General features: G+C 37.5%; 2 protein-coding genes across 3 annotated transcripts in view; both read left to right on the top strand.

Moving 5' to 3' along the window:
• The window catches only part of ctdp1 (CTD (carboxy-terminal domain, RNA polymerase II, polypeptide A) phosphatase, subunit 1), a 16,415-nt gene extending 5,034 nt beyond the window's left edge, over nt 1-11,381 (top strand). Inside the window, exons 5-13 of the mRNA XM_083545034.1 lie at nt 697-847; nt 1,919-2,009; nt 2,259-2,431; nt 2,813-3,724; nt 5,071-5,212; nt 6,697-6,891; nt 7,668-7,821; nt 8,979-9,178; nt 10,292-11,381. Of these exons, the coding sequence (XP_083401160.1) occupies nt 697-847; nt 1,919-2,009; nt 2,259-2,431; nt 2,813-3,724; nt 5,071-5,212; nt 6,697-6,891; nt 7,668-7,821; nt 8,979-9,178; nt 10,292-10,448 (2,175 nt within the window). The 3' untranslated portion in view covers nt 10,449-11,381. The remainder of the gene's footprint in view (nt 1-696; nt 848-1,918; nt 2,010-2,258; nt 2,432-2,812; nt 3,725-5,070; nt 5,213-6,696; nt 6,892-7,667; nt 7,822-8,978; nt 9,179-10,291) is intronic.
• Nucleotides 11,382-13,204: 1,823 nt separating this feature from the next.
• On the top strand, nt 13,205-22,772 carry zbtb22b (zinc finger and BTB domain containing 22b). Of its 2 annotated transcripts, XM_083545431.1 has the most exons (5): nt 13,218-13,474; nt 15,646-15,872; nt 16,060-16,947; nt 18,645-19,335; nt 21,883-22,772. In XM_083545431.1, exons 2-5 carry the CDS (start codon nt 15,648-15,650, stop codon nt 21,924-21,926), a joined length of 1,848 nt encoding a protein of 615 aa, XP_083401557.1. In that variant the 5' UTR covers nt 13,218-13,474; nt 15,646-15,647; the 3' UTR covers nt 21,927-22,772. The 2 variants fall into 2 exon arrangements, with proteins under 2 accessions (XP_083401556.1, XP_083401557.1); XM_083545430.1 differs by lacking the exon at nt 21,883-22,772 and having other exon boundaries at nt 13,205-13,474; nt 18,645-20,095.
• The last annotated feature ends 1,271 nt before the right edge of the window (nt 22,773-24,043 follow it).

Here is a 24,043-nt window from a genome sequence, read left to right as displayed (position 1 = left end):
CTCTTTTAACAATGGACATCTTCCCAAAGCAGCTTTACAGAGATAGAGGTTATACAGTTTGAGTTTATATGTTTATATCAGCCTAGAATTAATTTCTAATGAGCAAGAAAAAAAGACTTCTTGAGATAGTGTGAGACAGAAACCTTGAGAGGAACCAGACTAGATTGTGACCTGTTTTAAAATGAAAACTTATTCATATGGAAGATACTTTCAGATACCCTGAAACTGTTATAACTATTGTTTTAACAGTTGACAGACAGACAGACAGACAGACAGACAGTGCACAACAGTGTGTGTATATATAAATCATTTAAACAGACTGATAGTGCCTGTGTGTCTGGCATAGCTTAAAGAGTCAGGTAGAGCTCTTATGGTTTTCTTCACTACCACAAAATCCTAATCAAAATCCCAAACATCTGCCCAGGACATTTTTATCATCCAAAACCAAATCCAGCACCAATTGCAGCACAAATTATAGGTGTAGGTCACATTAGATACACCTATAATTTCAGTCATGCTGTAAATACATGGTTATTACCATGAAATGAGATTACATATTGTTAAACACGCTCATGTGAATAGACATTTAGAAATTAATAGCATTATGTTAATTGGTGTGTAAACATGCTATTCAAAAAATAAGTTATTATACCATGTTTTTATCTGTGCCATTGGTTCCTTTTTTTATTATCTCAGGGAATTTTACATTTCCAACTGGGAAGAGGGGAGCCCATGCTGCACACACGTCTCAGGCCTTACTGCAAAGAGTTCCTGGAGAAGATTTCCAAGATGTATGAACTGCATGTGTTTACGTTTGGAAGTCGGCTGTATGCGCATACCATTGCAGGTAACCTCATCAAAACACTGACACAGTAACAAAAACACAGAAAACAAAACATGAGTATCCCTCATGCTGCATTTATAATTTCCTTGTAAAAGATGTGAACATTCAGATCTTTGTGTAAATTTACTTTAAATAATAGTTCATTTAAAAGAGAGATGGATGGATAGATAGACAGACGGACAGACAGACAGATCTTTTATTGTCAATGCATAGTGCAGGTACACAGCAACAAAATGCAGTTTAGCATCGACTAGAAGTACAAAGAAAAAGAAAAAAAGGTCTAAAAAGCTGCTTTTTATTTGTCACATGTACTTTACAGCACAGTGAAATTCTTTGTGTCTGAGCGCAGCCTTATACAATGCCCCCTGAAGCACAGACCAGAGGGTCAAGGGCCCCAAGATTGGCAGCTTGGCTTGAGCTACCGTAACTACTGAGCTACCAGCCCCCAAACAAATAGTATCTTTGTGCAAATTGACAAAAATGTAAGTTGTAAATGTAATATGCAGATAAATATATACATACATGTACAAAAATATCAGAATTATTATATATAATATATATATTATATTATATATACAGAATTATTTATATATATTTATTCCAGCACTTTATTCCAGTACTTTATTTTGCGCATGCATAAAAATGCTAAAGAAAACAATAGGGAACGTGCATTGCCCAAAGGGGTCTAACAAATGGAAACTATTTAATAAAAAATAAAAAATTCTATGAATTTACAATTATATACACTTATAATTACCCAGAACTGATGCAGAATATACAGAGTGATTCAGAGTGGTGCAAAACTGCATGATGATTTTGACCGTAAAACAAGTATCGCATCAGTGAGCTATCAGTGCCCTAGCAGTACAGTGTAGAGTTCAGTACGGTGGATGGAAAAAAGCTGGTGCTGAACCTGCTGGTTCTGGTGCATATGTTTGTATTTGCCACTTCTGAGAGATCAAATAGACAGAAACTTTGATCTGGTGAAAAATGTATTGCATACTCGTTGATCACAATATTGATATAATACCCATCCCTATTTCATATTTTTACCTCTTTTGTCTTCTAAAAAAGGCTTTTTGGATCCTGAAAAGAAACTTTTCTCACATAGAATCCTGTCAAGAGATGAGTGCATCGACCCCTACTCCAAGACAGGAAATCTGAGGTATTGTGAATTTTTCATTATTTTTTCTATTTGATCCAGTGGCAGTGTTTATTGTGTTATTTATTGTCTTCTGTTTTAATTAGTAGTGCTTGCGAAGCAGCACTACTATTATAATCGTGCATACTTATTATTATTTGGTACTACTGTTGCTGGCAAAGGTCACATCTAAATTAGTATATGTGCTATAAAAGATGATCATACAAGACATGTTGAGTCTGTAGTCTATAACTAAACCACCATTTTCTGAAGAAATTTGTTCCCGTGTGGAGACTCCATGGTGTGCATCATTGATGATAGAGAGGATGTGTGGAAGTTTGCTCCAAACCTCATTACAGTGAAAAAATACGTCTACTTCAAGGGAACGGGTGACATCAATGCCCCTCCCGGGTCACGAGAGGCCCAGATATCCAAAAAAAGTGCAGGTAATTGTGTTTGTGTGTCTGTGTGCATTTGTTTTCAACAAATTTGGTTTCGATTGTTTGTAGTTATGTAATAATATAGTATTTATTAAAAATATATTATTTTATAGATATTTAACTTTTAGCGTAATGACTTTTTTTTTGTAGCAAAGTTCAGTTTTTTTCATGGAGTGAGTATTTTATCCAGTATTCATTTTAAAAACAATCGTTTGATTAATTGGTTATCGGCAAGTACGATCCAACGTAGCTATCGGTACAATCCACGATCGGTCGACCTCTAATTACAATTAAATACAGCACTTGTGTGTGATGTGTCACAGAACTTCTGATTCCAAAAACCGTTTTAAAAGCGTTTGTATGTTACACTGCACCGTCTCGCTGTAGGTGGCCTGGCGAGTCAACCTGTAGAAACCACCAATTCATCTGAATCATCAGCAGCAGACGAGGGGAAGAATAACTGCTGCAAAAAACAGGAGAAGGATAAAAAGTGTCCGCAAGACGAAACATCAGTCTGTGGCTCTGACGTTCAAGGAGCATCAGCCAGTCAGAAAACTTCTGATGGAAAGAGGACAGAAAAGTCACACACGAGTAATAAATCTGACATTAAAGAAGAGACGTGTGTTTCAGATAAGACGAGGCAGTCAGGTGAAAGCATAGACTGTGAGAATGTAGCCGCAAGCACCGACTTGGGGAAAAACGGCCATAAAAACGATGGTCTTTTAGAAACTGAAAAACTTCAAGACGTGAGCATGGAGGAGGAGTGCTGTGGTACGGAAGAAAACGGAGATAAAGGAGTGCACGCTGTCACCATGTGTGATCCGGATGAAGAGTGTTTTGGCGATAACGGATGTTCTGACAAAAAAGAAACCGAGACCGAGTCTCAGAACAGCGAGCAGTCGGGCGTCACCATGGGGGAGGAGTCTTTAGACCACAGCATGGTGGATGATGAGGAGGAGGAGGAGGAAGAGGAGGAAGACATGGATCAGGACGACCACTTGATTTACCTACAAGAGATCTTGATGCGTATTCACAACGAGTATTACTCACGCTACGAGGTTTACCTGCGAGGGGACTGCTCCGAGATGCCAGACATTCGGAAAATCGTCCCTGAGCTAAAGGGTAGTTCGCTTGCTGGTACCACCATTGTGTTCAGTGGTTTGTATCCTACAAACTACCCCATGGATCGAACACGGGAGAACTACCACGCTAAAGCACTGGGTGCCAAAATTTGCAAGAACCTCATCTTCAATTCTGAAGATCCTGACTGCACCACCCACCTAATCGCTGCACGTGCTGGTAAGTTACATACTTTTTATACGGCTGTCAGTTCCAGTCCACTCGTCTGATTGGGTGTCCAGTGAATGCTGACATTTAGTAGAACAGCACTGGAACATCTGGGTACCAGTATTTATCCATGGTATCCATTTGCTGTTCTAAGTCTTAAATAATTTGAAACCGGTTTTTGTTTTCCAGTGTCCATGTAACTCTAAGGCGAATGTTCATTGAAATGCTTCCTCAGCACTTTAGTGTTTTTGTTTGTTAGTTTGCTTGGTGATGCAGTTCTTTCTTTTGACAGTCCAATTATAATTTGCTGTATTACGAATACAAATGAGACCAACACGCAACATCCAATTAGCTTTCTGTTATTGGGGCAAATCGAACTTAATTGTACTACAGACGTTTATTTTTCAGCTATGTGGAAGTGCAGATTTAGCGATAACTGGCCTTAAAATAACAATAATTTTAGGGCTCGGGTTAAGGCCAGTTGCTAACAACATATTTATGTGTGTGTGTTGATGTTGTGATATAGGTGTTAAATTTTACTCTTAAATTTAACTTTGTGAAACTCAAACTCAAACCATTACTATACTTACTGCAGGCTGTCAGTCAACTGAGCAGATATCTAACTAGAAACCAGCTAGAAACAGTAACCACCAAGCAACTATCAAGAAACACCACAACAAGGGTTGGGCAAAGATTCATCATAATGCATTTTAAAATAAAATACCAAATACCTTAACTTTAAAAGTATCAAAATAAACTATACAATACAGCAGCCAAACCATGTATCAACATAAACTACTGTGTTTTTCTATTTTAAAAATGCGAGAAAAAAAATACTTTTAATCTCGATTAAATAAACAATGTTTGATAGCAACAGCTTTTCTCTGGTCGAGTCATGCAATAATTCTGACATATGCAACCAGTTAACAGAGCAAATATTTACATACCTAATCCCTGTGATCTGGCAGATGAAGGTAAGTGCCTAAAAGCTTTTGCACAGAACTGTGGCTAATTAATGAGCAGTTAGAGGTTAAACAGCTGTGATCATAAACTAGAGCAGATGAACTTTTTCACTTTATCATGTCACATATTTGAATTGTGTTTATGCTGTAACTGTTCTGAACACAGCTTTTGAGGACGTGTTTTTGTGCAAAAGTACAGTTTTTGTAAAAGTGTGATTAAGCGCTCAAACTGAACCATGTTTTGTATAATAAATTCATTTTTCTCGCACAACTGTTCATTTAAGTTTGATATTTACAGCTCTTAATCACTGTGTGTGTGTGTGTGTGTGTGTGTGTGTGTGTGTGTGTGTGTGTGTGTGTGTGTGTGTGTGTGTGTGTGTGTGTGTGTGTGAGAAGGTACGGAGAAGGTCCGGCAGGCCCAGGCCTGTAAACACCTGCATGTAGTGAATCCTGATTGGCTTTGGGGATGTTTGGAGCGATGGGAAAGAGTGGAGGAGCAACTGTTCCCTCTGAAAGAAGACTACACAAAATCACAGAGGTCTTCCTCAACTCCTCTATGTATCTTAACTGTTTTATTAATCTCTCTTCCTCTCTGTCATTTTCTCTCTCTTTTCACTTTATATTTGTCTGTCTATAATTAATCTTACTCGATCTGTGTCTGTCTTTCTCACCCTACTCTTACACAAACTGTCTGCCTCTTCACTCTCATTCACCCTTTCTCTGTCTGTCTGTCTGTCTGTCTGTCTGTCTGTCTGTCTGTCTGTCTTTCTCTCTCTCTCTCTCTCTCTCTCTCTCTCTCTCTCTTTATAACTCTCTCTTTATAACTCTTATGCTTTCTATGTGTCACTCTCTCTACTTTTACTGTGTCTCTGTCGTTAGACTCACATGATTATGGTTAGTTAAGTCCTATGGAGTTGAAAATGATCTGAATGTGAATACATTATTTAATTTAATTGACTTCAAATTCCTACACTCATGAACATCACACCGGAGTTCGATCCGTCTGGAACAGAAACTTTTCTCTGGGAATCTTGAATGACTTTTGGCCTAATTTACATTAGACCTTCATTTTTTACGTTTTAAAATATGTGGTTATTAGTGTTCAGAAAACCATGAGTTCCCATCGTAACGTAAATGGTTCGACTTGCAATTTTCCGATCCTATGATGACGATAGCGATATGACAAAATTGTACACATTTTGCGCACCAGGCAGCAGCATACGATGTACGATACGTCGGATGTGCATTGTGATGAGCGTAACTCTCCCCTGTGAGATGTTTCAAACAGTTTCAAACAGCAATTTTAGTGATAAAAGCATGTCTTCCAAGCGCCCAAGTATATCTCCTGCTTGTAGTGGGAAAAAAAGTAGAGGAAAGCCATCAGTTTAGAGCAGAAACTAAAAATGATTAAGCAGCATGAAGGAAAGACAGTAATAGTACCATCTTCATCGTAACGTATCTCCATCATAAGTAGAGGACTACCTGTTTATAAAATATTATTTAATACACCCTAAAAAGTATGTTGTTCATACGGACAAGCTTGCATTTTAATAACGTGCACCATTCCTCCTAAGTGATACTGAAACTAACGACTCTTTATTCTTTAGAGAGTAGATGAAATGGCCTGTTACTTTTTAGAATCTTTTAACAAATCATAATTTTTAATGAAGCTTTAAATTGTCTGCCGTTTTAAATGTTTACACTAATAATAAGCTTGTATGTGAATAAGTACTCACATTGGCCTGTTCAGTATTTCACATTTCCAAAATTGAAATACTTTTGTCAGCCTCCAAGCTCCATAAACATCTAAGTTTTGTTTATATCCAATTTTATATCTGTGTCATCAGTTACTGTTACCTGATGAGGAATGTTAGATTTCTAAATTATGATTTTAGATGAGTTCAAGCTAGTGTTTATTTCCTTTTATGGTTGTTTATTTATTCATTTATTTTTTATTATATATATATATATATATATATATATATATATATATATATATATATATATATATTTTTTTTTTAGGAGTAGTAGCCCATCATCATTTCCTGATATTCAAGACTCCTTCCCAGCGCCTGTTATTGACCCTGTTTTCGTCCAGCCCAAAAGCTCACTGGCTCCCGAGGTGCACACGTATGATTCAGTAACTGGGAAGTTGATCCGAAGAGGCCCTCAAGTGCCACGTCAACCCCAAAAATCATCGGTCAACTTAAACTTCAGGTAGCCGAGATTATAGTGTCTGTGTATTAGAACCTCTACTACAATTATTATGCCTTTATTAATATATTGTTGCTTATTTTTGCTAATTCATATGTCCAGGTTTCAACCTTTTAATGATTTTTCATGTCTGACTGATACATAAACAAAATAGTAAATTAAATCTCTATATTTTTTTATTAAATGTAACATTCTGAAATTGTCCTATTATTTGTAGACGGATTTGTGAAGCTCTGCCCATCATTACTTCGAAAAGACTCTGCCTCTCTCAGATACACTATTTATTCCCAATCATCTTACTGACCTGTTGGGAAATAACCTAATTCATTTTAAAGATTTTTCTAGAATGTTGTTGCCCTGTCCGAACTTATTTGAGGCATGTTGCAGCCATCAAATTAAAATGTATATAATTCTTTGCCTTAAAAGGTGCATTTTCTTAGTTTAAGCGTTTGACAGGTCTATTGTGAATAATAAATGGGTTTATGAGATTTGCAACTCATTGCATTTAATTTACATTTAAAACAGCAAACCAACTTATTTGGAATTATGGTTGTACAATCTACACTGTTGCACAGAAATCCACACCTTCTGTCCTATCAGACTTGAGAAATTGGATGTAAAATTCCAGCGCTCCTGAAGTTTTATCAAAATCCCTGAAGTTTGGCTTCACTCATTTTCAGAATCACTGTTCTACACTGTACATTTGGTTTTGCTGCAGTTTCTCTTGTGCCATGTGGAAAGTTTTGAATATTATTATTATAAATTTTTTTTTGTTTCAGAGATTTGAGATTTCTGCAGCAGGACGATGCTGACAGCTCAAGAGCTGATGATGAGCAGCCTACACCATCACGCAGGAAACGCCAGCCGAGCCTGTCTGAAACCATGCCTCTCTACACGCTTTGCAAAGAGGATCTGGACAGTATGGACAGAGAGGTGAAACTCTGACCTTTAGAAGCACTGACCTTTTAATCCACTGTCATAAAACACTTGTTCAGGTTCTGAAGCACAATGTGTGTGGAGCATTACATCACTTCATTTCCACTAAAACACGCCTGGGACAAAATGCTAGTGCTTTGACACCTCAAGTGACTGAACATGATTTCCATGATTCATTTATTTATAAGAAAAAAATTTTCTCACTTTAATTTCTTTCTTTCTTAGCATATTATTTGTTATCAATTAACCTGTAAATCAGGGTTCTCCAACCACCGGGCTGTGGACCAGTAACGTGCTGTGGATCATTTGTTACTGGCCGGAGAAAGAAAACATTTTATTGACTTTCATGGTCTGCAGGGTTTTATTTAAAAAATTGTCCGCTATGCCAATATCCCACAATTATTTTTGTCACAGTTTTTGTTTATTAATAAATTATAAATTAAGCTCCTTCTAAATTTATATTACATAGTATTATTATTATTAGTATTGTTGTTATTATTATTACAATTTTACTTTTATTGTATATGTAACAAAACTAACAATTGAATCATATATGTATAATATAATAGTAACGGAACCCCTGCTGCCCAGCACTGGTCCGTGGAAACATTGTCTTGAGTGACACTGGTCCGTGGAAACATTGTCTTGAGTGACACTGGTCCGTGCTGAAAAAAAGGTTGTGGACCACAGATTTAAAACCACACGGAACCAGATGGGGATGGGTTCCCTTTTTAGTCTGGCTCCTCTCAAGGTTTCTTTTTCATACCATCTCAGGGAGTTTCTACTTGTCACAGTCACCACTTACTCACATAAAGTATAAAGAACAAACTTATAGGCACTAAACATACATTCTTTTGTACAAATTTAAAACAAGAAATAGTGGATATTTAGACAATATCCATTGTTAAAAAAACCACCATAAAAAAACAAATTGTATTAAAAGTGCTGAACAGATAAAACCGACGTTATTTTTGTTCAGTATTTTTCGCCTAAATTCAATTCCATTGTTTTACTCAACATTTAAATCCTAAATCTAAACTTGCGCTTTGAATTATTTAATACTTTTCTAAATGTAACCATAGTTGTGTATTTATAAACACTTCTGCAGGACCTGACTGACAAGTAAATAGATGTTTTGTATTGTGGGGGAGCAGGTGGATGATATTCTTGGAGAAGAAAGTGAAAATGAAAGTGAGGGAAAAGAGAAAGAGGAGCGAGTGGAGGGAGAGGAAGATGAGGAGACCAGCATGCAGAATGCTGAACCAGGACATTCCCAACAGGCCCCGAGTACATCTGTTAAAGACGCTACATCAGCATCCAAAGAAGATAGGAGTCAGCCTGGGAGCATATCGAGGTACTGCTTCTCAATTCCATTTAGAGAAACTACAGAAGGTAGTCATTTGAAGGAACTTTCAATCAAGTTTCACCTTGATTTTTTTGGTTATGTAGTTAACTAAAAATATTTTTCTTTTTTTTTTTTTATTTGATTGGCTACAATTTGCTAATATACTGTATGGCCAAAAGTATGTGCACCCCTGACTATAACAGATGAGTGTTAAAATGATGCGGACGTGAACGATTCTGCATCGATGCAGTAATAGACCATAATCAATTATAGTCGTGCCACATGTCGTGCTATCTTGAAATAGCGGACTGAGGCCAAAAACTAAAGCGACTGATTAAAAGTTGCACCCGGTATGTTAAAATCAGAGAGCATATTTTGGCTTATATGAACAAACTGGAAAGCACGAACTGGACAAGATACACTGTGTGTAAAGCCTATCGTGCACAAATAAAATATGTATGGAATAACTTATAACACAATTGCTTTTCACCCTGAGATGCTGACACCTGCCAGTGCCAAGACGGACTTAGTTCAGGCAATATATATATATATATATATATATATATATATATATATATATATATATATATATATATATATATATATATATATATATATATATATATATATAAAATTTATAATGGAGCACTACAGAATGTTTTGTTTTTAATAATTGACAAGGTGCTTTTAGTATTTTCTAGTGTTTATTCCTTCTAAAGGCTCCTGCTATCCGCTGTGTTCTGCAGTTTTGTTTGAAGTTTGCTACATACAGGGAATGTATTTTCTTGCAGATGAAATAAAAAATTTATAAATGAATATATTATAGTCAATAGAGTTAATATATCTGACTGCTTGTATTCATGGATAAAAACTAAATGTAGCCATTTGCTGTAATATAAAAAATTTGAGGCTTCACAGACTCTGTTTGTGCCTCTTGGTACAAAGGTGGACTGCTGGATAAAGGACGTAGATCTGTGCTGATCAGGGGTGTGAATACTTTTGACCTATACTTTATATTTGTTGCTAGTTGATCATTTGTGGTAAATCCTCGTTTGGGCCGTTACTGAAGAATACAGGAAATGCTTCAATATGTAACCAATACGCACCAACTTTGTTTTCTAGAGGCCACAAGAGAAAACTTCAGGACACCAGAGACGACGACGACAAAGACGGAGACATGGCTAGCCAGTCCAGTAAGGAGTCCAACGAGGACGGTAGTAGCTCAGAAGCTGACGAGATGGCTGCTGCTCTGGATGCGGAGTTAAATGACTTCATTTGATGTCCGTGAGGGAAATGGCAATGAACTGACCTTTCGATTTCCATCATTTTCTACGTTTTTACGGCTCGACTCGTGCAAGTCACCTCTGATATGTCAATAAGCGTGTGTGCTTCGTTCGTGCGTGCGTGCGTGCGTGTGAGAGAGAGGGTGCGTGCATGTTTATTGCACATATGACAGCGGGTGAATATATATATATATATTTACAGAAGGTATGATTTACTAAGGTGTGATGAAGCTGTTGAACATTTTATTGCATTTTCTTTGAGCGATGGAATGTTAGATCTAGTTTCACTTTCACTTTAAAGGTTTTACACAAAATAAATAAACAAAAAGAAATGAATTTTTGATAACTGCCAAAGACGATGACAGGCAGCTATATTTTTTTCTTTTTCCTTCCCCCCTTCCCCCCCCACACTTTTTGTCTCTGCACAAAAAAAAGTCTTTGGCACATTACAGTGTTTTACGAGAAGATTTTTTTATGGTAAATACTTTGCCAAACTGGGGTGTTCAGTAAACCTTTCTGTTATCAAAATCAGCTTCCTTTACAGTATTTAGCTTTTTTTGTGCTTTTATTTTTCTAAATTTAAAAGTCGATGTATGTTATTCTGCTTGTATATGACATTTCATGCTGCCTTTCCTTTCTAAACAAATTGAACAAGGAAATCTACTGGTAGTCACTAGAAATGGGGGGAGGGGGGGTGAATAGATGAAACTTGGACAATGAAAATGCCATTAATATTCTTTAAAACGTCTATGAAAACATAAATCTATTTTAAAAAATGATGAACATTGTTTTTTAGGTTACTCTGCTGTGTATATTAACAAGCGATGCTAAATGCAGTTTTGCTAAAAGATGTCTAAAATCTTTCTGTACAGTTGACAGCAGACAAAGTTTGAAGATGTTTAATTGACAATAAAAAAAGGATTTGAAAAGCTTTTTTAATGAACAGCTTTTTTAATTTCTACATGGACAGTGACTTAGTGTTACCCCTGGAAAGGAAAAACAAACAAATATACAATATATGAATAAAAGTATTTGGACACCTGACTTTCCAGTCATATGTGTTTCTTCCCCGAAGTTGGATCTTTGGATGCAGCTGGCAGCAAATTTTTCTTTGAAACTAGGAGATCCAAACCTGTTCCAGCATGACAGTATTAAAGCTACACGAACATATGGTTTACATGGGTTGGGGTGGAAGATCTTAAGTGTCCTGCTCTGATCTCGACCCAATTGAACACGTGACCTGGAATGAATTGGAACGCTGACTGCACCCCAGTAAGTACCGGACTTTTCACTGCATTTCACTGCATGTCGTACTCTGTATGTATGTGTATGTGACAAATAAAACTTGATTTTTGATTTGACTTTACTAACAACCTTACCAGAAGCTATTGCACAAACATTGGCCATAATCAATTCAATAATTTGGAAAGAAAACAACAGCTGATGATAGAGACATTGGTTTAATGCAACAGTCAGTGACATCAACAACAACCTCCAGAGCTCTGACTATAAACTGTTTGAATAAATCTTTAGAGGCCATACCACAAGATACAAACCAATCATAAGCAGTAAGAATTTGAAGTCCAGTTTGGAATTCAAATATAAGACATAATCAGTTTTTCCCTTTGCACTGGCTGCTCCCTGAAAATCATAAATCTATCAATCTTTTATCCAACCACGGATTAAAAACCTGACAAAAACAATTAGCCCTCCTTGGGCTGGGGACAGAGCAAGATCATTCCTTCTGGCCTAAAAAAGGTTTGACTGAAGAATTGATTGATTGATTGATTGATTGAAAGGGTGTTACTTCTCCGCCTCTTATATACTTCTTATAGCCTCAGCCATCTTTGTGGAGAGCAACAATTCTAATTTTAAAATCCTCAGAGGGTCTTTACTATGAGAGGTGTGAGAGAATTGTGCTCAAAGCACCAGATTTTAACTGCTCAAATACAAGATACAAATTTGTATGGTCCTGTCAAAACATGAACATGATGAATAGGACATGTGGCTTTGCACGGTTACACGACATACAGCTGTCATCACTTGGGGTGTACTCACTTTTGTTGCCGGCTCATTTTACAGTAATGGCTGTATGTTTAGTAATTTTTAGATGACAGTAAATCTGTACTGCTATAAAAGCTGCAGATAGACTACTCTAAAATATATCTAAGTTTCATTTCTATAGTATTGTCCCTGAGAAGACACTATAACGGTTGCTAAAATGTGAGGGGTGTACTCACTTTTGTAAGATACTGTATGTATGTATGTGGCAGCAGGCGAGTGGACTGAAATGTACTCAGTTTTAATGTTCAACTCTGTTGACCACTGGTGAGAACAAAGCATCCAGCTAGCGTCCCAATGTATTTGTATATTTTCTTATCGCTATCGCCATCATAAGATCGAAAAAGTCAAACCATTGTAACTCTGGGACTACCTGTGTGTATGTAGGTGTATATATATATATGCATGCTTTTGACAATATAGATTTCTTTTTTTTCTTGGCATGAATGATCAGTCTAAAAAGTACAAGATGTGTATAAAAAAAAAGCATATTTAATACAAATTTAGCTTTTTATTTTTAATTTTTTATTATTAAGATGATAACATTATAATGTGCTAATTTACTGGTAAAGGTAAAGTGGAAAAGCCCTTTCTGGTAGTGTGTCATTTTCTGTATGAACTTGCTTTAATGACTAGATATGAGACATGTTTATTTAACTATTTGCTAATCCATGGAACCTGGTTTAAATCTAGAAAGGACAAGAACTCTTGAGATGGAGCTCTGGATTGAGATGGTTCTCTCCTCCAGACACCACTCTATCTCCTCGCTCTCTATTTTTAGTCGGCCAAATGACCCCGAATCATTCAGTCTGGGCTTTCTTAAAGGGATCATCCGCAGCTGGGTCTGCTGGAACTAAGCGCGCATTTTATTCCAAATGCTCGCTTTTCACATGTGCTGAGGAGATGGAGATTTTACAACGCGAATATACTCATGGTGGTCCTTGAAAAAGATTTAGCAGGGGTAAGGCTGATCTGATGAATGTCTATTCCCGATTCTAGAGGTTTATAAGCGTATTTCTGGCTACTACACTGGGCTGTTTGCATGCAATCGCTATGCATGATGAAGGAAGGAAGGAATGGAAAAAGGAAGGAAGCTCGTCTCATCAGAGACATGTGTCTGTCTTCTTCTCTTTACATCCTGTCGATTTTGACAGCCCCACGCCATGTTCCTGCTCTTCATCTGATGTAGACTCGATACGCCATTATTGGCTTCCTGCTTTAAATCACATTTCACAGCAGTAGTATTGTCGCTGGGTTGCTGAATGAGCTAAATTATACTCTTATAATATTTAAAGCCAGGCGGAGGGATTAAAAAGGTTTTAAATTTGTGATTAAAAAAATAAAACCCGTCCGTATTTGACTGCATTCGGCTCGAATGTGATCGCGGCGTCTTCTTCCTTGTGATCCGCCATTTTGACATTTGGTCCCTCATCTCTTCCACAGAGCAGGAGTTGGGAAACTTTTTTTTTTTTTTAGCTAGAAAATGTCAAAGAAACTCCAACAGAAACTTTATGTCCTTGGTACCAACACCCAAAGTTTTCAATAATAACAAAAATAATAATTATTCTTATTTGTGTAGTTACTGTTTAACTCTCCTCAAACACTATACTCTGTATAAAGGTGCGGTGGGCAAATGTTTACTTGGTACTTTACATAACCTGGAAATTATCTGGCACAGGATTTAAAATAATAATATCAATTAAAAAAAAGCCACAGCCACAGCTTTAGGACACGTGTTGTGTATAAGGTTGCTGGGAAAAGTGTGTTCCTGGCCAGAAAGCTTGTTTGTGTTTACATGCACTTCCTGTATATCTCAGGGGTGCCAAAACTTTTTTTTTTGGCCATGAAAATCTACAGAATCAAACGTACATTGATCCCTGCTGTAATCACTGATGGCAAAAACAACAGTACATCACCTGGCTAATAACATACTGAGAGTGAAGCATGGTGGTGGCAGCATCATGTTATGGGGCTGCTTCTCAGCGATAACAGTTGATGAACCCGACGGCAAAAACATCACGAGTGGCTCAGACAAAATAAAAGATTAAACGTGTGGAGAGACCTGGAGATCGGTTTATAGACATTAGAAAACCAATCTGATGGAGTGTTAGAACATCTGCTTGGAAAAATGGGAGAATGTGCAAAGCTTCAAAGAATTTGAAAGTTTGTGAAGACGCATGCGAGAAGCGAAATGGGCAGCAGTAACAGTAACAACGGCATTTTAAAATGAATTATTTATGAGATAACAAGTACTTGCTAAATAGATATTATGATCAACATGAGATTTCACCTGGAGAAAGATAAAATAGTTATAAAAAAAATGAGAGTGGGATTTAATGCAATTTATTAGTAGCGAAGTTTTTCCTCAGAAATAAAATAGCTTTATTATTTTATTATTAATATTGAAAACACAAACTGCTTATTTTAAAGATGATAAATGAAAGTACATCTGTTCAGCTAATGTATTTATCATCAATCAAATGTCAAGCTAGATAAGATAAAATAAAATAAGATATACCTTTATGTGTCCAACAGTGGGGTAATTTCTGTTACAGCAGCTAAGAAAACTAAATGTGCAAAAATAAAGTAGAGACATAATACAAATATATATTTCACAGTGTATAAAAAAAAATAAACAAACAATACAGTAGTTTCACATTGAAACAAAATGCACATGCTTAATGCACAGTGTAAAATGGTGTTATTGCACTGTTATTATTGCACAGTTACAAACAGTGTTAGCAGTGTGTTTTATATTTATATACAGTATATATAATATCTATAATCTTTGGTTTAGGGTGTCAGTGTTGGGTAATGTTTCCATGTGGAGCTATGTTTGTTTAATATTGTTATAGAAATTACTTGGTTGCTCAGTAACACTAAATAAAATAGGAAAACAAATGGATTGCTTCAAGCTGATGGGATGCAGCGGGAATGCAGTTGGAATGCTCGAATGCTACATAACCACTCTTTAAGTTCAAGTTTATTTATATAGCGCTTTTCACAATAAACAATCTTTACCACTGTGCTGAGCAGAAAAGTGTGCGGTCACTTACCAGTGGATGAAAAATGTCAGATTTGGGATGTGTGTACAGGATGTTACAGGGCATTCGTGTCTGGCATATTTTTTAGGAATGCAGTCAGCAGCGGAGGAGAACAGTTGTGATGGCGCCTCTGGTGTGCCCACGGGTTCAATGGTGCAGGTGTGTTTTCCCCACGTGCAGACATCCGTGCTGGACAGCCTCAATCGCCAACGTGAGGATGGACAGCTGTGTGACCTCTCCATACACGTACAGGGACACGTATTTAAAGCCCATCGCTGCGTCTTAGCAGCCTCTTCACCTTACTTCCATGATCAGGTGTGTACTTTTACTTCACGATAAGAAGTTTAGAACTGTTCACAAAAGTCTCTCTTTTTCTTTTATTCCTGTTAAGAATGGAAAATGTGGAAAAAGCGAATATGGAGTGGCATTTAAAGATATAGACAGAAATATAAAGAAACGTTCTTTCGTGTAAACTGTAGTCTTACATATGTCTTTCTTGTAGGTGCTACTAAAGAACATGTCCACAGTGTCCATCCCAGCTGTAATGGACCCCCTGGCCTTCGAGAGAGTCCTAAGCTGTGCTTACACCGGCCAGCTGCAAATGCTGCGTGAAGACATCGTCAACTACCTCACCATCGGAAGTGTGCTCCAGATGTGGCACATTGTGGACAAGTGCACGGAACTACTCAAAGAGGACCGAGGGGGTTCTTCGGGGCCGCAGGGAACGACTCCTTCCTCAGAGAGCACCAGATGCGGCGGTATAACGAACAGGGATTCCTACGGAGGAGAAGGACACACAGCATCCCCGGTGCAGCCTCAGAACCGTCCCTCGCTGATCGAGAGCCAGTCTCCCAGCAGTACAAACTACTTCAGCCCTAAAGATGCTAGCTTTGGTGGCACGATGACGAGTACTGGGACAGTGGGAGACGTAGGAGTACATTCCACTCCTAACTACTGCATGCCGTCCAGTCGGGAAGACGCCTTCCTAATTGACGAGGAGGAAGAGGACGATGATGAGCTTGTGTACCCAAGGAAACAGGATCAAGGGAGCGGAAGGAGGAAGAAGCCTGCGGCCACCTCGGATCAAGAAATGGGAGTGAGTGACAGTTTCGGGGTTTCGTCCTACCAAGACATGGAGACCTCTCCACCGCAGAAGCGGCCCATGTACAGTCAGCCAAGCATCATGCCGCGGAAGCAGTGGGTGGTGGTCAAAACCGAGCGCTCCAAGGACGATGACTTCATCGTGGTCTCTGGAGAAGAAGGGGGCGAAAATGAAGACGAGCAGGAGTTTGATATCGCCAAGGAGAGAGAACGGGAGAGGACGTTCAATATTTCAAATGTTAGGACTCTTTCTGCAGACCTCAGCAGCAGGGTGGAAATTGAAGCACAGGTGAGGGTTTGTGTGTATTGCTTACTTTATATCTTACTGCCACTGTTGGAGTTGGTGCTTAATATTCAGTCTGAGCTCCGACTAGAAGAAAAAATAAATAAATCAAAATAAACCCCAGGTCTCCTCAAACCCCAAGTTCAGCAAGTGACATCAAATTAACATAGATGCTCTTTAAATGATTTATATTGGAAATTCTGATGGTGCCCGAGTTACGACTTCTGATTTTTCGTTCTTACGATGGCGATAACTATATGACAAAATGTAAAAATGTGTAACATTTTGCGCTGCAGGCAAACGCAGGAGCGCATGCTTCACCCTCCACTCGCCCACCGATCTACGTACCCACACACACTTTTGCTAAATTACATAGTGTAATTTGTTAAATTATTAATTTAGCAGAGGTGAATAACAGTAATGAGTTATTCGACTTATCGCATCATAACATATTAAAAAAGTTAAAGCTGTTTTTGATATTCACAGTAAAAAAAAACTAACTGAATGGATAAAAATAGTGTGCCATTTCTGTTAAAAAAAAACTAACAAAAAACAAAGTGTAGAACATTTGTCCATGTCTTTACTAATAGTGAAGCTGTTTGTGTTAAATCTTTGCACCGTTTTTCATTCTATTTCCCATTTTAACCTTTTTTTTTTTTTTTTTACAGTTTGTTAAATTCATCTCATTTAGCTCAGTAAGGTCATTAGGAAATGTAAACAATAGCTGTTACTTTTAGATCTGACCATAACGGCCTTTGGGTTCATTGGTTCGAGCTCACGCCTTCCTTCCAGCCAATCAGAATCCTTAAAAAGTTTTATTTAGAAATCTGAGGATCTAAATCAGAAATGTGCAGTGGTGATTAATAGAGTTAGACCAATTAGTGGATTTTATCGACACCGATAGTTTGGATCGTACTTGCCGATCAATCTAATGGTTTTTTAAATGGATGATGGATAAAAAACAACAACAAAAAAAAGCGTAAAATAGTACTGAACATCTTACATCAATAATTGTACAACATTACATTACATCATTATATTTAAAATGATTAAATATTGGTTACTTTAAAAAATTTTAAGGAAAATAAAAGACGCATCCAAACTGAAACAAAAAGTTAACACTCCAAATAAATAAAAACAGTTTCATTCAAAATGAATAAACAAACAACGCTGTTATTCGCCTCTAGAGGCCGCTCTCGTACTGTATAACGCAACCAGAACCACTGGGATGGATTTTGGCTGATAGTTCCATGTGAAAGTTAAAGAATCGCTCGCCCTGTAATAATTAATTATTTCTCCTAAAGACTACGGAGGAAGAAAAATGTTTTTGCGGTGTTTTTATGTGTCTAAATATTTGGTGCCAAGTTTTGTGTCCCATTGCACATTTTTAAACCTGTAAACGGGGTTGAACTTGTACAAACGTAGCAACCTTCACTTGAGATATAAAGAACTAAATCAGAAATGTACAGTGATGTTTATTCATTTCCTTTTTGAAAAGACTGGGGGAAAAAGAAGAGACTTTTTTTCCTGTGCCTGAATCAGGCCTGAATTGATGTCAAGTTTAATGTCTCATTGTGTGTTTTTCAACCTGCAAATGGGGTGGAACTTGTGCAGAAACTTGGCAACCTTCTCTTGAGACATTCCCTATCACTCATACGTAATCGATTTCACATTTTAATTACACTTTGTGGTTATTTCTACAGGTTGACTACTGCCAATCCCCTGAAGACTACCTCAAGTTTGAAAGTGGTATGATGGACCAAACATCATCGCAGCACTCTATGGAGAACCCGAGCCAGAGTCGAGCGGTTACTGCGTTACTGAGCTCGGTGCAGACAGCTGCTTCTAGGACACAGCTCTTCCCGCTGGATATGCAAGGGAACCAGATTCTTTTGTATAACCAAGCTTCCCCTAGCGTTGGCCTACAAGAAGGTTTGCCTGGGGTGTCGTTAAAAGGCGCTTCAGAGCACGGGACAGTCCACTTGCCTGGACAGGGTGGAATGGACGGTGGTTTGGAGGGCTTAGACGGCAGCGGGGCAGGCACCACGGGCAAAGTCTTCATGTGTCACTGTGGCAAAAGGTTTACTCACAAGAGCATGCGGGACCGCCACATCAACATGCACCTTGATTTACGGCCTTTCCACTGCCCTGTATGCTCCAAGAAATTCAAGATGAAGCACCATCTCACCGAGCACATGAAGACACACACTGGTTTGAAGCCGTATGACTGCCTTAGCTGTGGGAAAAAGTTCATGTGGCGAGACAGTTTCATGAGGCATCGCTCTCACTGCGAAAGGCACGGCGGCGGTGGTGGTGGCGGAGGAGGTACGGGCGACTCCCCAGGTTCAGAAGGGGCACTTGTTTCCCCTCAGCACCTGCCTTCCGGGAGCAAAGGTACACAAGGCAACGTTGGAATTGGAGGCAGAAGCGGAATTCCGGGTTTGTCTCCTCACCACTCCAGCAGTAGCAGCAGCAGCAGTAGTAGTAGAAGTGGTTTGAGCATGGCAATGCCTGGGGCTCTGTTAGGCATCAATCCCCAGAGCGGAATGTATGGCCACAGCCATGGATCTGGCGTTCTCGGGTTAGACGTGAGCCAGAGTGAATGTGCGGAAGACATTAGCGAGGTTTGTATAGGTGAAAACAGCGTCACTTAGCTAAACGTCACCACGCGTGGGACCGTGTGTACAGTCGTGAGATCGTGATCGTGTCTGTGAGCATGATTCATCCCGAGTAACAAGATAGGAGAACAACTCATTTTTCAATCTTAAGCATTTTATAGTGTGTCGATATTAGCAAGAGCACCTTTTTGTTGCACACAGGATAAGAAACTTATTAAAGATGAAATGAGTCGATATTTTGGACATTGGAAGAAAGAAAAAAAAAAACAAGTTCTGGATTATTGCAGGGCAACACAGTACATTACCTCAAAGAGAGAAATATCCCATCCCACAAATGGCCTCTTATATACACGTTTCCCAACCTCGGATTAGACTTGCACGTATAACGAGCGGACGCATCTTGTCATTTATTTCGGCTTTTAATCTTCCCAGAAAAAAAATCAGGGATAGAAAATGAAGACAGAAAAGAATGAGGTTTTCCCCTATGTCTATGATGTAACATAAAAGCAAGAAAGAATAAAAAAATATATAAAAAATAGACTAATATACTGTAGTTTTGGCAGCCTGGAGATCTGGTGATAATTTTACTCTTTTTTTTTTTTTTTTTACTTAATTTATAAAAATAAATAAACCCAAGATTTCAAAAAGTCTGGAGAAAATTTCATCTTCAAATGTTTCATTTCAAGATTTCATTGAAAGTCGTGTCCACTAAAAGATGCCTGGCATTTCTCAAAATTGATCACCTACTCACACGGCCCAAAATATTGTTACTCTTCTACCTTAAAACAAAACAAAACAAAAAAAAAATATATATATATATATATATATATATATATATATATATATATATACTTTACTGTAAATTGACTTGAAACCTGATTAAAAAGTGCAAGTTATTCAATATTATTGATTTTACAGTGAAAATATTTCACATAAGAAAATATTTAAAATAAGAAAACAAACTAAAAATGAAATGGACAAAAGTACCGGTAGCCTTAACCTAATATTTTTGGATTCAGATCAGGACTCATGGAAAGGCCGCTTCAGAAAACTTTTTCTTCGTATGCTTTTTGATGTGGGCTTCAGTTTGTCATTCTGCTGAAAGTATTTACATCCATTTAAATGTGATTGTAAGACACCAGCTCACCACAATGGCAAAATATTTCGCCACATCCATAATCCACGAATGGAAAGACGACGTGACTGACAAGTTTACAATACAAAATACTAATGATTTAAATATAAGATTCATCCATGTCTGTCCTGGTCTTATTGACTTGAGGACCAATCAAAACCTTGTCATTTCTTCACTTGACCGATCCTCTGTACACGCTTTCATCTGAGAAAGAATCTCTGTTTCGTTGTGTCAGTTTCCTTCTTTCTTTAGTGAATCAAATTTTACACTGCATCCGTACCATTTGTACAGACCAAACAAACCATATTTGTTTTGGTTTTATTTTAATGTCAAAAATGTTCATATGTGTTCAGAAACGGGATTCATTTTTCAAAGAAAAAGTAAAATCTTTAAGAACTAACGTCCTTAGGAAGGTATTAAACATCAGTTTTTAATTTATTTATTTATTGCTTTGCATTATTTTATTATTGTGCTGATATTAATACCACAATAACTTTTCTTAAATCCCAATTTATTTTTTTTGTCATTTCGATTTTTAACATTTTCCTAGCTGTGACTTTTAGCAAGTTTTTATAGAGGTTGTATAAATCGGTTCACGTTTGAGTGTGTATGACAGCATGAATAGTCCTTAGTGTCATCACAGGGCTTCCACACTTATTAAAACTAGCACTTGTTCCAGTGCATCCTGTTCTTCAAGTTCATTTTTTATGTTGTACTCAGACAGGACGGTGTCGTTTGTCATGTGACTACCACATAGTCTCTGTACTGGAAAAGGAAACGAGCGACTCGGGAGGGAATCATTTCTGTTGCCTGTTCAGTGAGCTGTGAGCTCCCGAGGCCAACAGAGAATGAACAAATCACTCAGTTGAGTGGTGAATTAATCTGTTTCTCATTTAGTTTTGGCTGCACTGTAATTTTTTTCTTTTTTCAGAATATATCAAAGCATGTAAATGTGGAATCTGGCTACTAAAAAGATCAAACCATTTAATATAATTTTGCTTAAATGACTTTGTTTATTTTGCTAAACAAGTTTTAAGTCCAACTCAATTAAATGATCCGAATTTTATCCTGGTGTAAAGCCTTAATAGGAACGCAGCACAGAAATATCCTGTTATTACACACACAAGCGTCTGTGTTTGATTTCTCGTAACCTCATACATTCTCCACGACTGCTCTACGTATTCACAGCCATGGCCCATGACCCCACGACTGCTGCCACAACGTCTCTCTGATTTGAGGTTCTAAGCTATATATTACACTCAGCACTGGAGGTTTCACCTGTTCCCCACATTCCTGTAATAAAAATTAAAAAGATTCTAAATGTTTTTACATTCAGAATGTAATTTAACCAGCCTGGGACTCGGCCATGCCATTGATACGGACGCTTCTGGAGATTTGTACAGTTTATCCCATATAGTGTTAAGCCATTGGCTCGATGTTAGTATTATTTTGTTTGTTTGTGTTTTTTTTTGTACTGGGAAAAAGAATATCAATTCCACAATTCCTAACACTACTCAGTAAAATCCTCATGTGATTTTAAATGGGAAATAATTCTTATTTGTGAGCTTTAGGAAGTGAACAGCCTTTTTTTTTATTTTTTTTTTTTATTCCATTCGTTTTTCTTTTTCAAAAAAAGAAGGAACACAAGGTATTCTGTACGTTAAAGGATCCACTGCATTCCAAATCCTGTTTCTGTGAACTGAACTGCGGAGTTTGCTGTGTTATAATAATAATAATAATAATAATAATATTAATAATGGCCTATTGAATAATTCAAGAGTTGGGAATGCGATTTCTTGGTTTGAGAAGGTTTGCCTTCTGTGAAGGCTCTGTAAATGATGCACCATGTTTTTGAAATGGACCTGTAGCACTTTTGAAGTTGAACGAATGTGGACTTGACGAGCAATGGTGTAGAGAAACGTAGATATTTTGAACGACGAGTTCAGTCGGTACTCTGATGGTAAACTCCCGTTCTCTGTGTCAAGGACGGTTTTAATTGTCGTGGTTTATTAAATGGACCAAATCAACTCTGTTACACATTTGTCAACAATAAAGTTTCACTCAGAAAAAGAAATGTATTTTGTTATTTTTGTGTGTTTTGTTTTGCTTTATTAAAAAAAGAAAGTAAAATTAGTTAAAGTGAACAAGAAAATATATTATAAAATATACAAGAAAAAAAATTATAAGGAAGACATTAATTAAAATTAAGAAAGTGAAGAAATATGTACATGCTCATGTACTCACACAGGGACACCCCATTTAACACAGCTGGGATACGAGTATAGACCGTTTTAATCTAAGACAATATTTTCACGGACTGGTATTTTCTCAATATAATAATAAACGTGAATTCACTGTTGTTTTTTGTTCATTTTGCTCGTTTGGGGGTTTCAGTTTAGCGGTAATGTTTTATATGTAAGTAGCCGGAGCAGCTTCTTTAAGAAGGTAGCAGATGTTGGTAAGACATGTGACCGAGGCATCATGACGTGCATCAAGAGTGAGTCATAGACAGATGTGGAGGAGAGAATCCGGTAATTTTCCAAAATAAAACATCATTCAGAATCAGATAATAAATAAAACGGAAATAACGTAAGTTATATATTCTTTCTGTGCAGCCCTGTGCCGGTCCACAGCCCAGGGGTTGGGGACCACTGCTATAGCACACTGCACTTTCAAGCTTTTTTTCAAAGAATACTTTATTGATCCCCCATGGAAATTGATATTTCTTCACATATAGCAGCGAATTAGGAAGATGGTGATCAGAGTGCAGGCTCAGCCATGTTACAGCACCCTTGAGCAAGGCCCTTAAGAGTGGCAGCTTGGTCATATAGGGATCTTGAACCCCAATTGTTTGATCAGTAATACAGTAATACAAAACCACTTAAGACTTAACCACTGAGCTACCACCTCTGCGTTAATGGTCATTAATAGTAGAGTAAAAATTGAATTAAAAAAAAGCTTTTAAATTAAGTATTTTATGTATTGTATGTCAGAGATGATGTCTTTATGACAGTGTACATGTTCCAGTTTATCAGTGGTTTTGCAGTATTTTCCTCATTATTTTAAGGAGAGAGAGACCAGAGAAAAAGAGAGAGAAAGTTGAGAACCAGGTGAGGGAAAGGCTGTTCAGCGCTACTATAATGTCCTCAATAACCTCTGATATGGGAAACTCGGTCTCCTTCCATGAATGTAAAAGAAATGTCTGGTGGAAACATCATGATATCATCTATGATGTGCTTTTTGTCTGTTAATCACCACATTTTATTTGGTATTGCTATAAGACAGACCACTTGTTTAAAAATAAACCATGAATTTGAATATTTGGACTATTATTCAGCGCTGTGGTGTT

Source organism: Silurus aristotelis, assembly GCF_946808225.1.
Source record: "Silurus aristotelis genome assembly, chromosome: 6".
Lineage (NCBI taxonomy): Eukaryota > Metazoa > Chordata > Actinopteri > Siluriformes > Siluridae > Silurus > Silurus aristotelis.
This window is presented reverse-complemented; position numbering and strand designations above follow the sequence as displayed.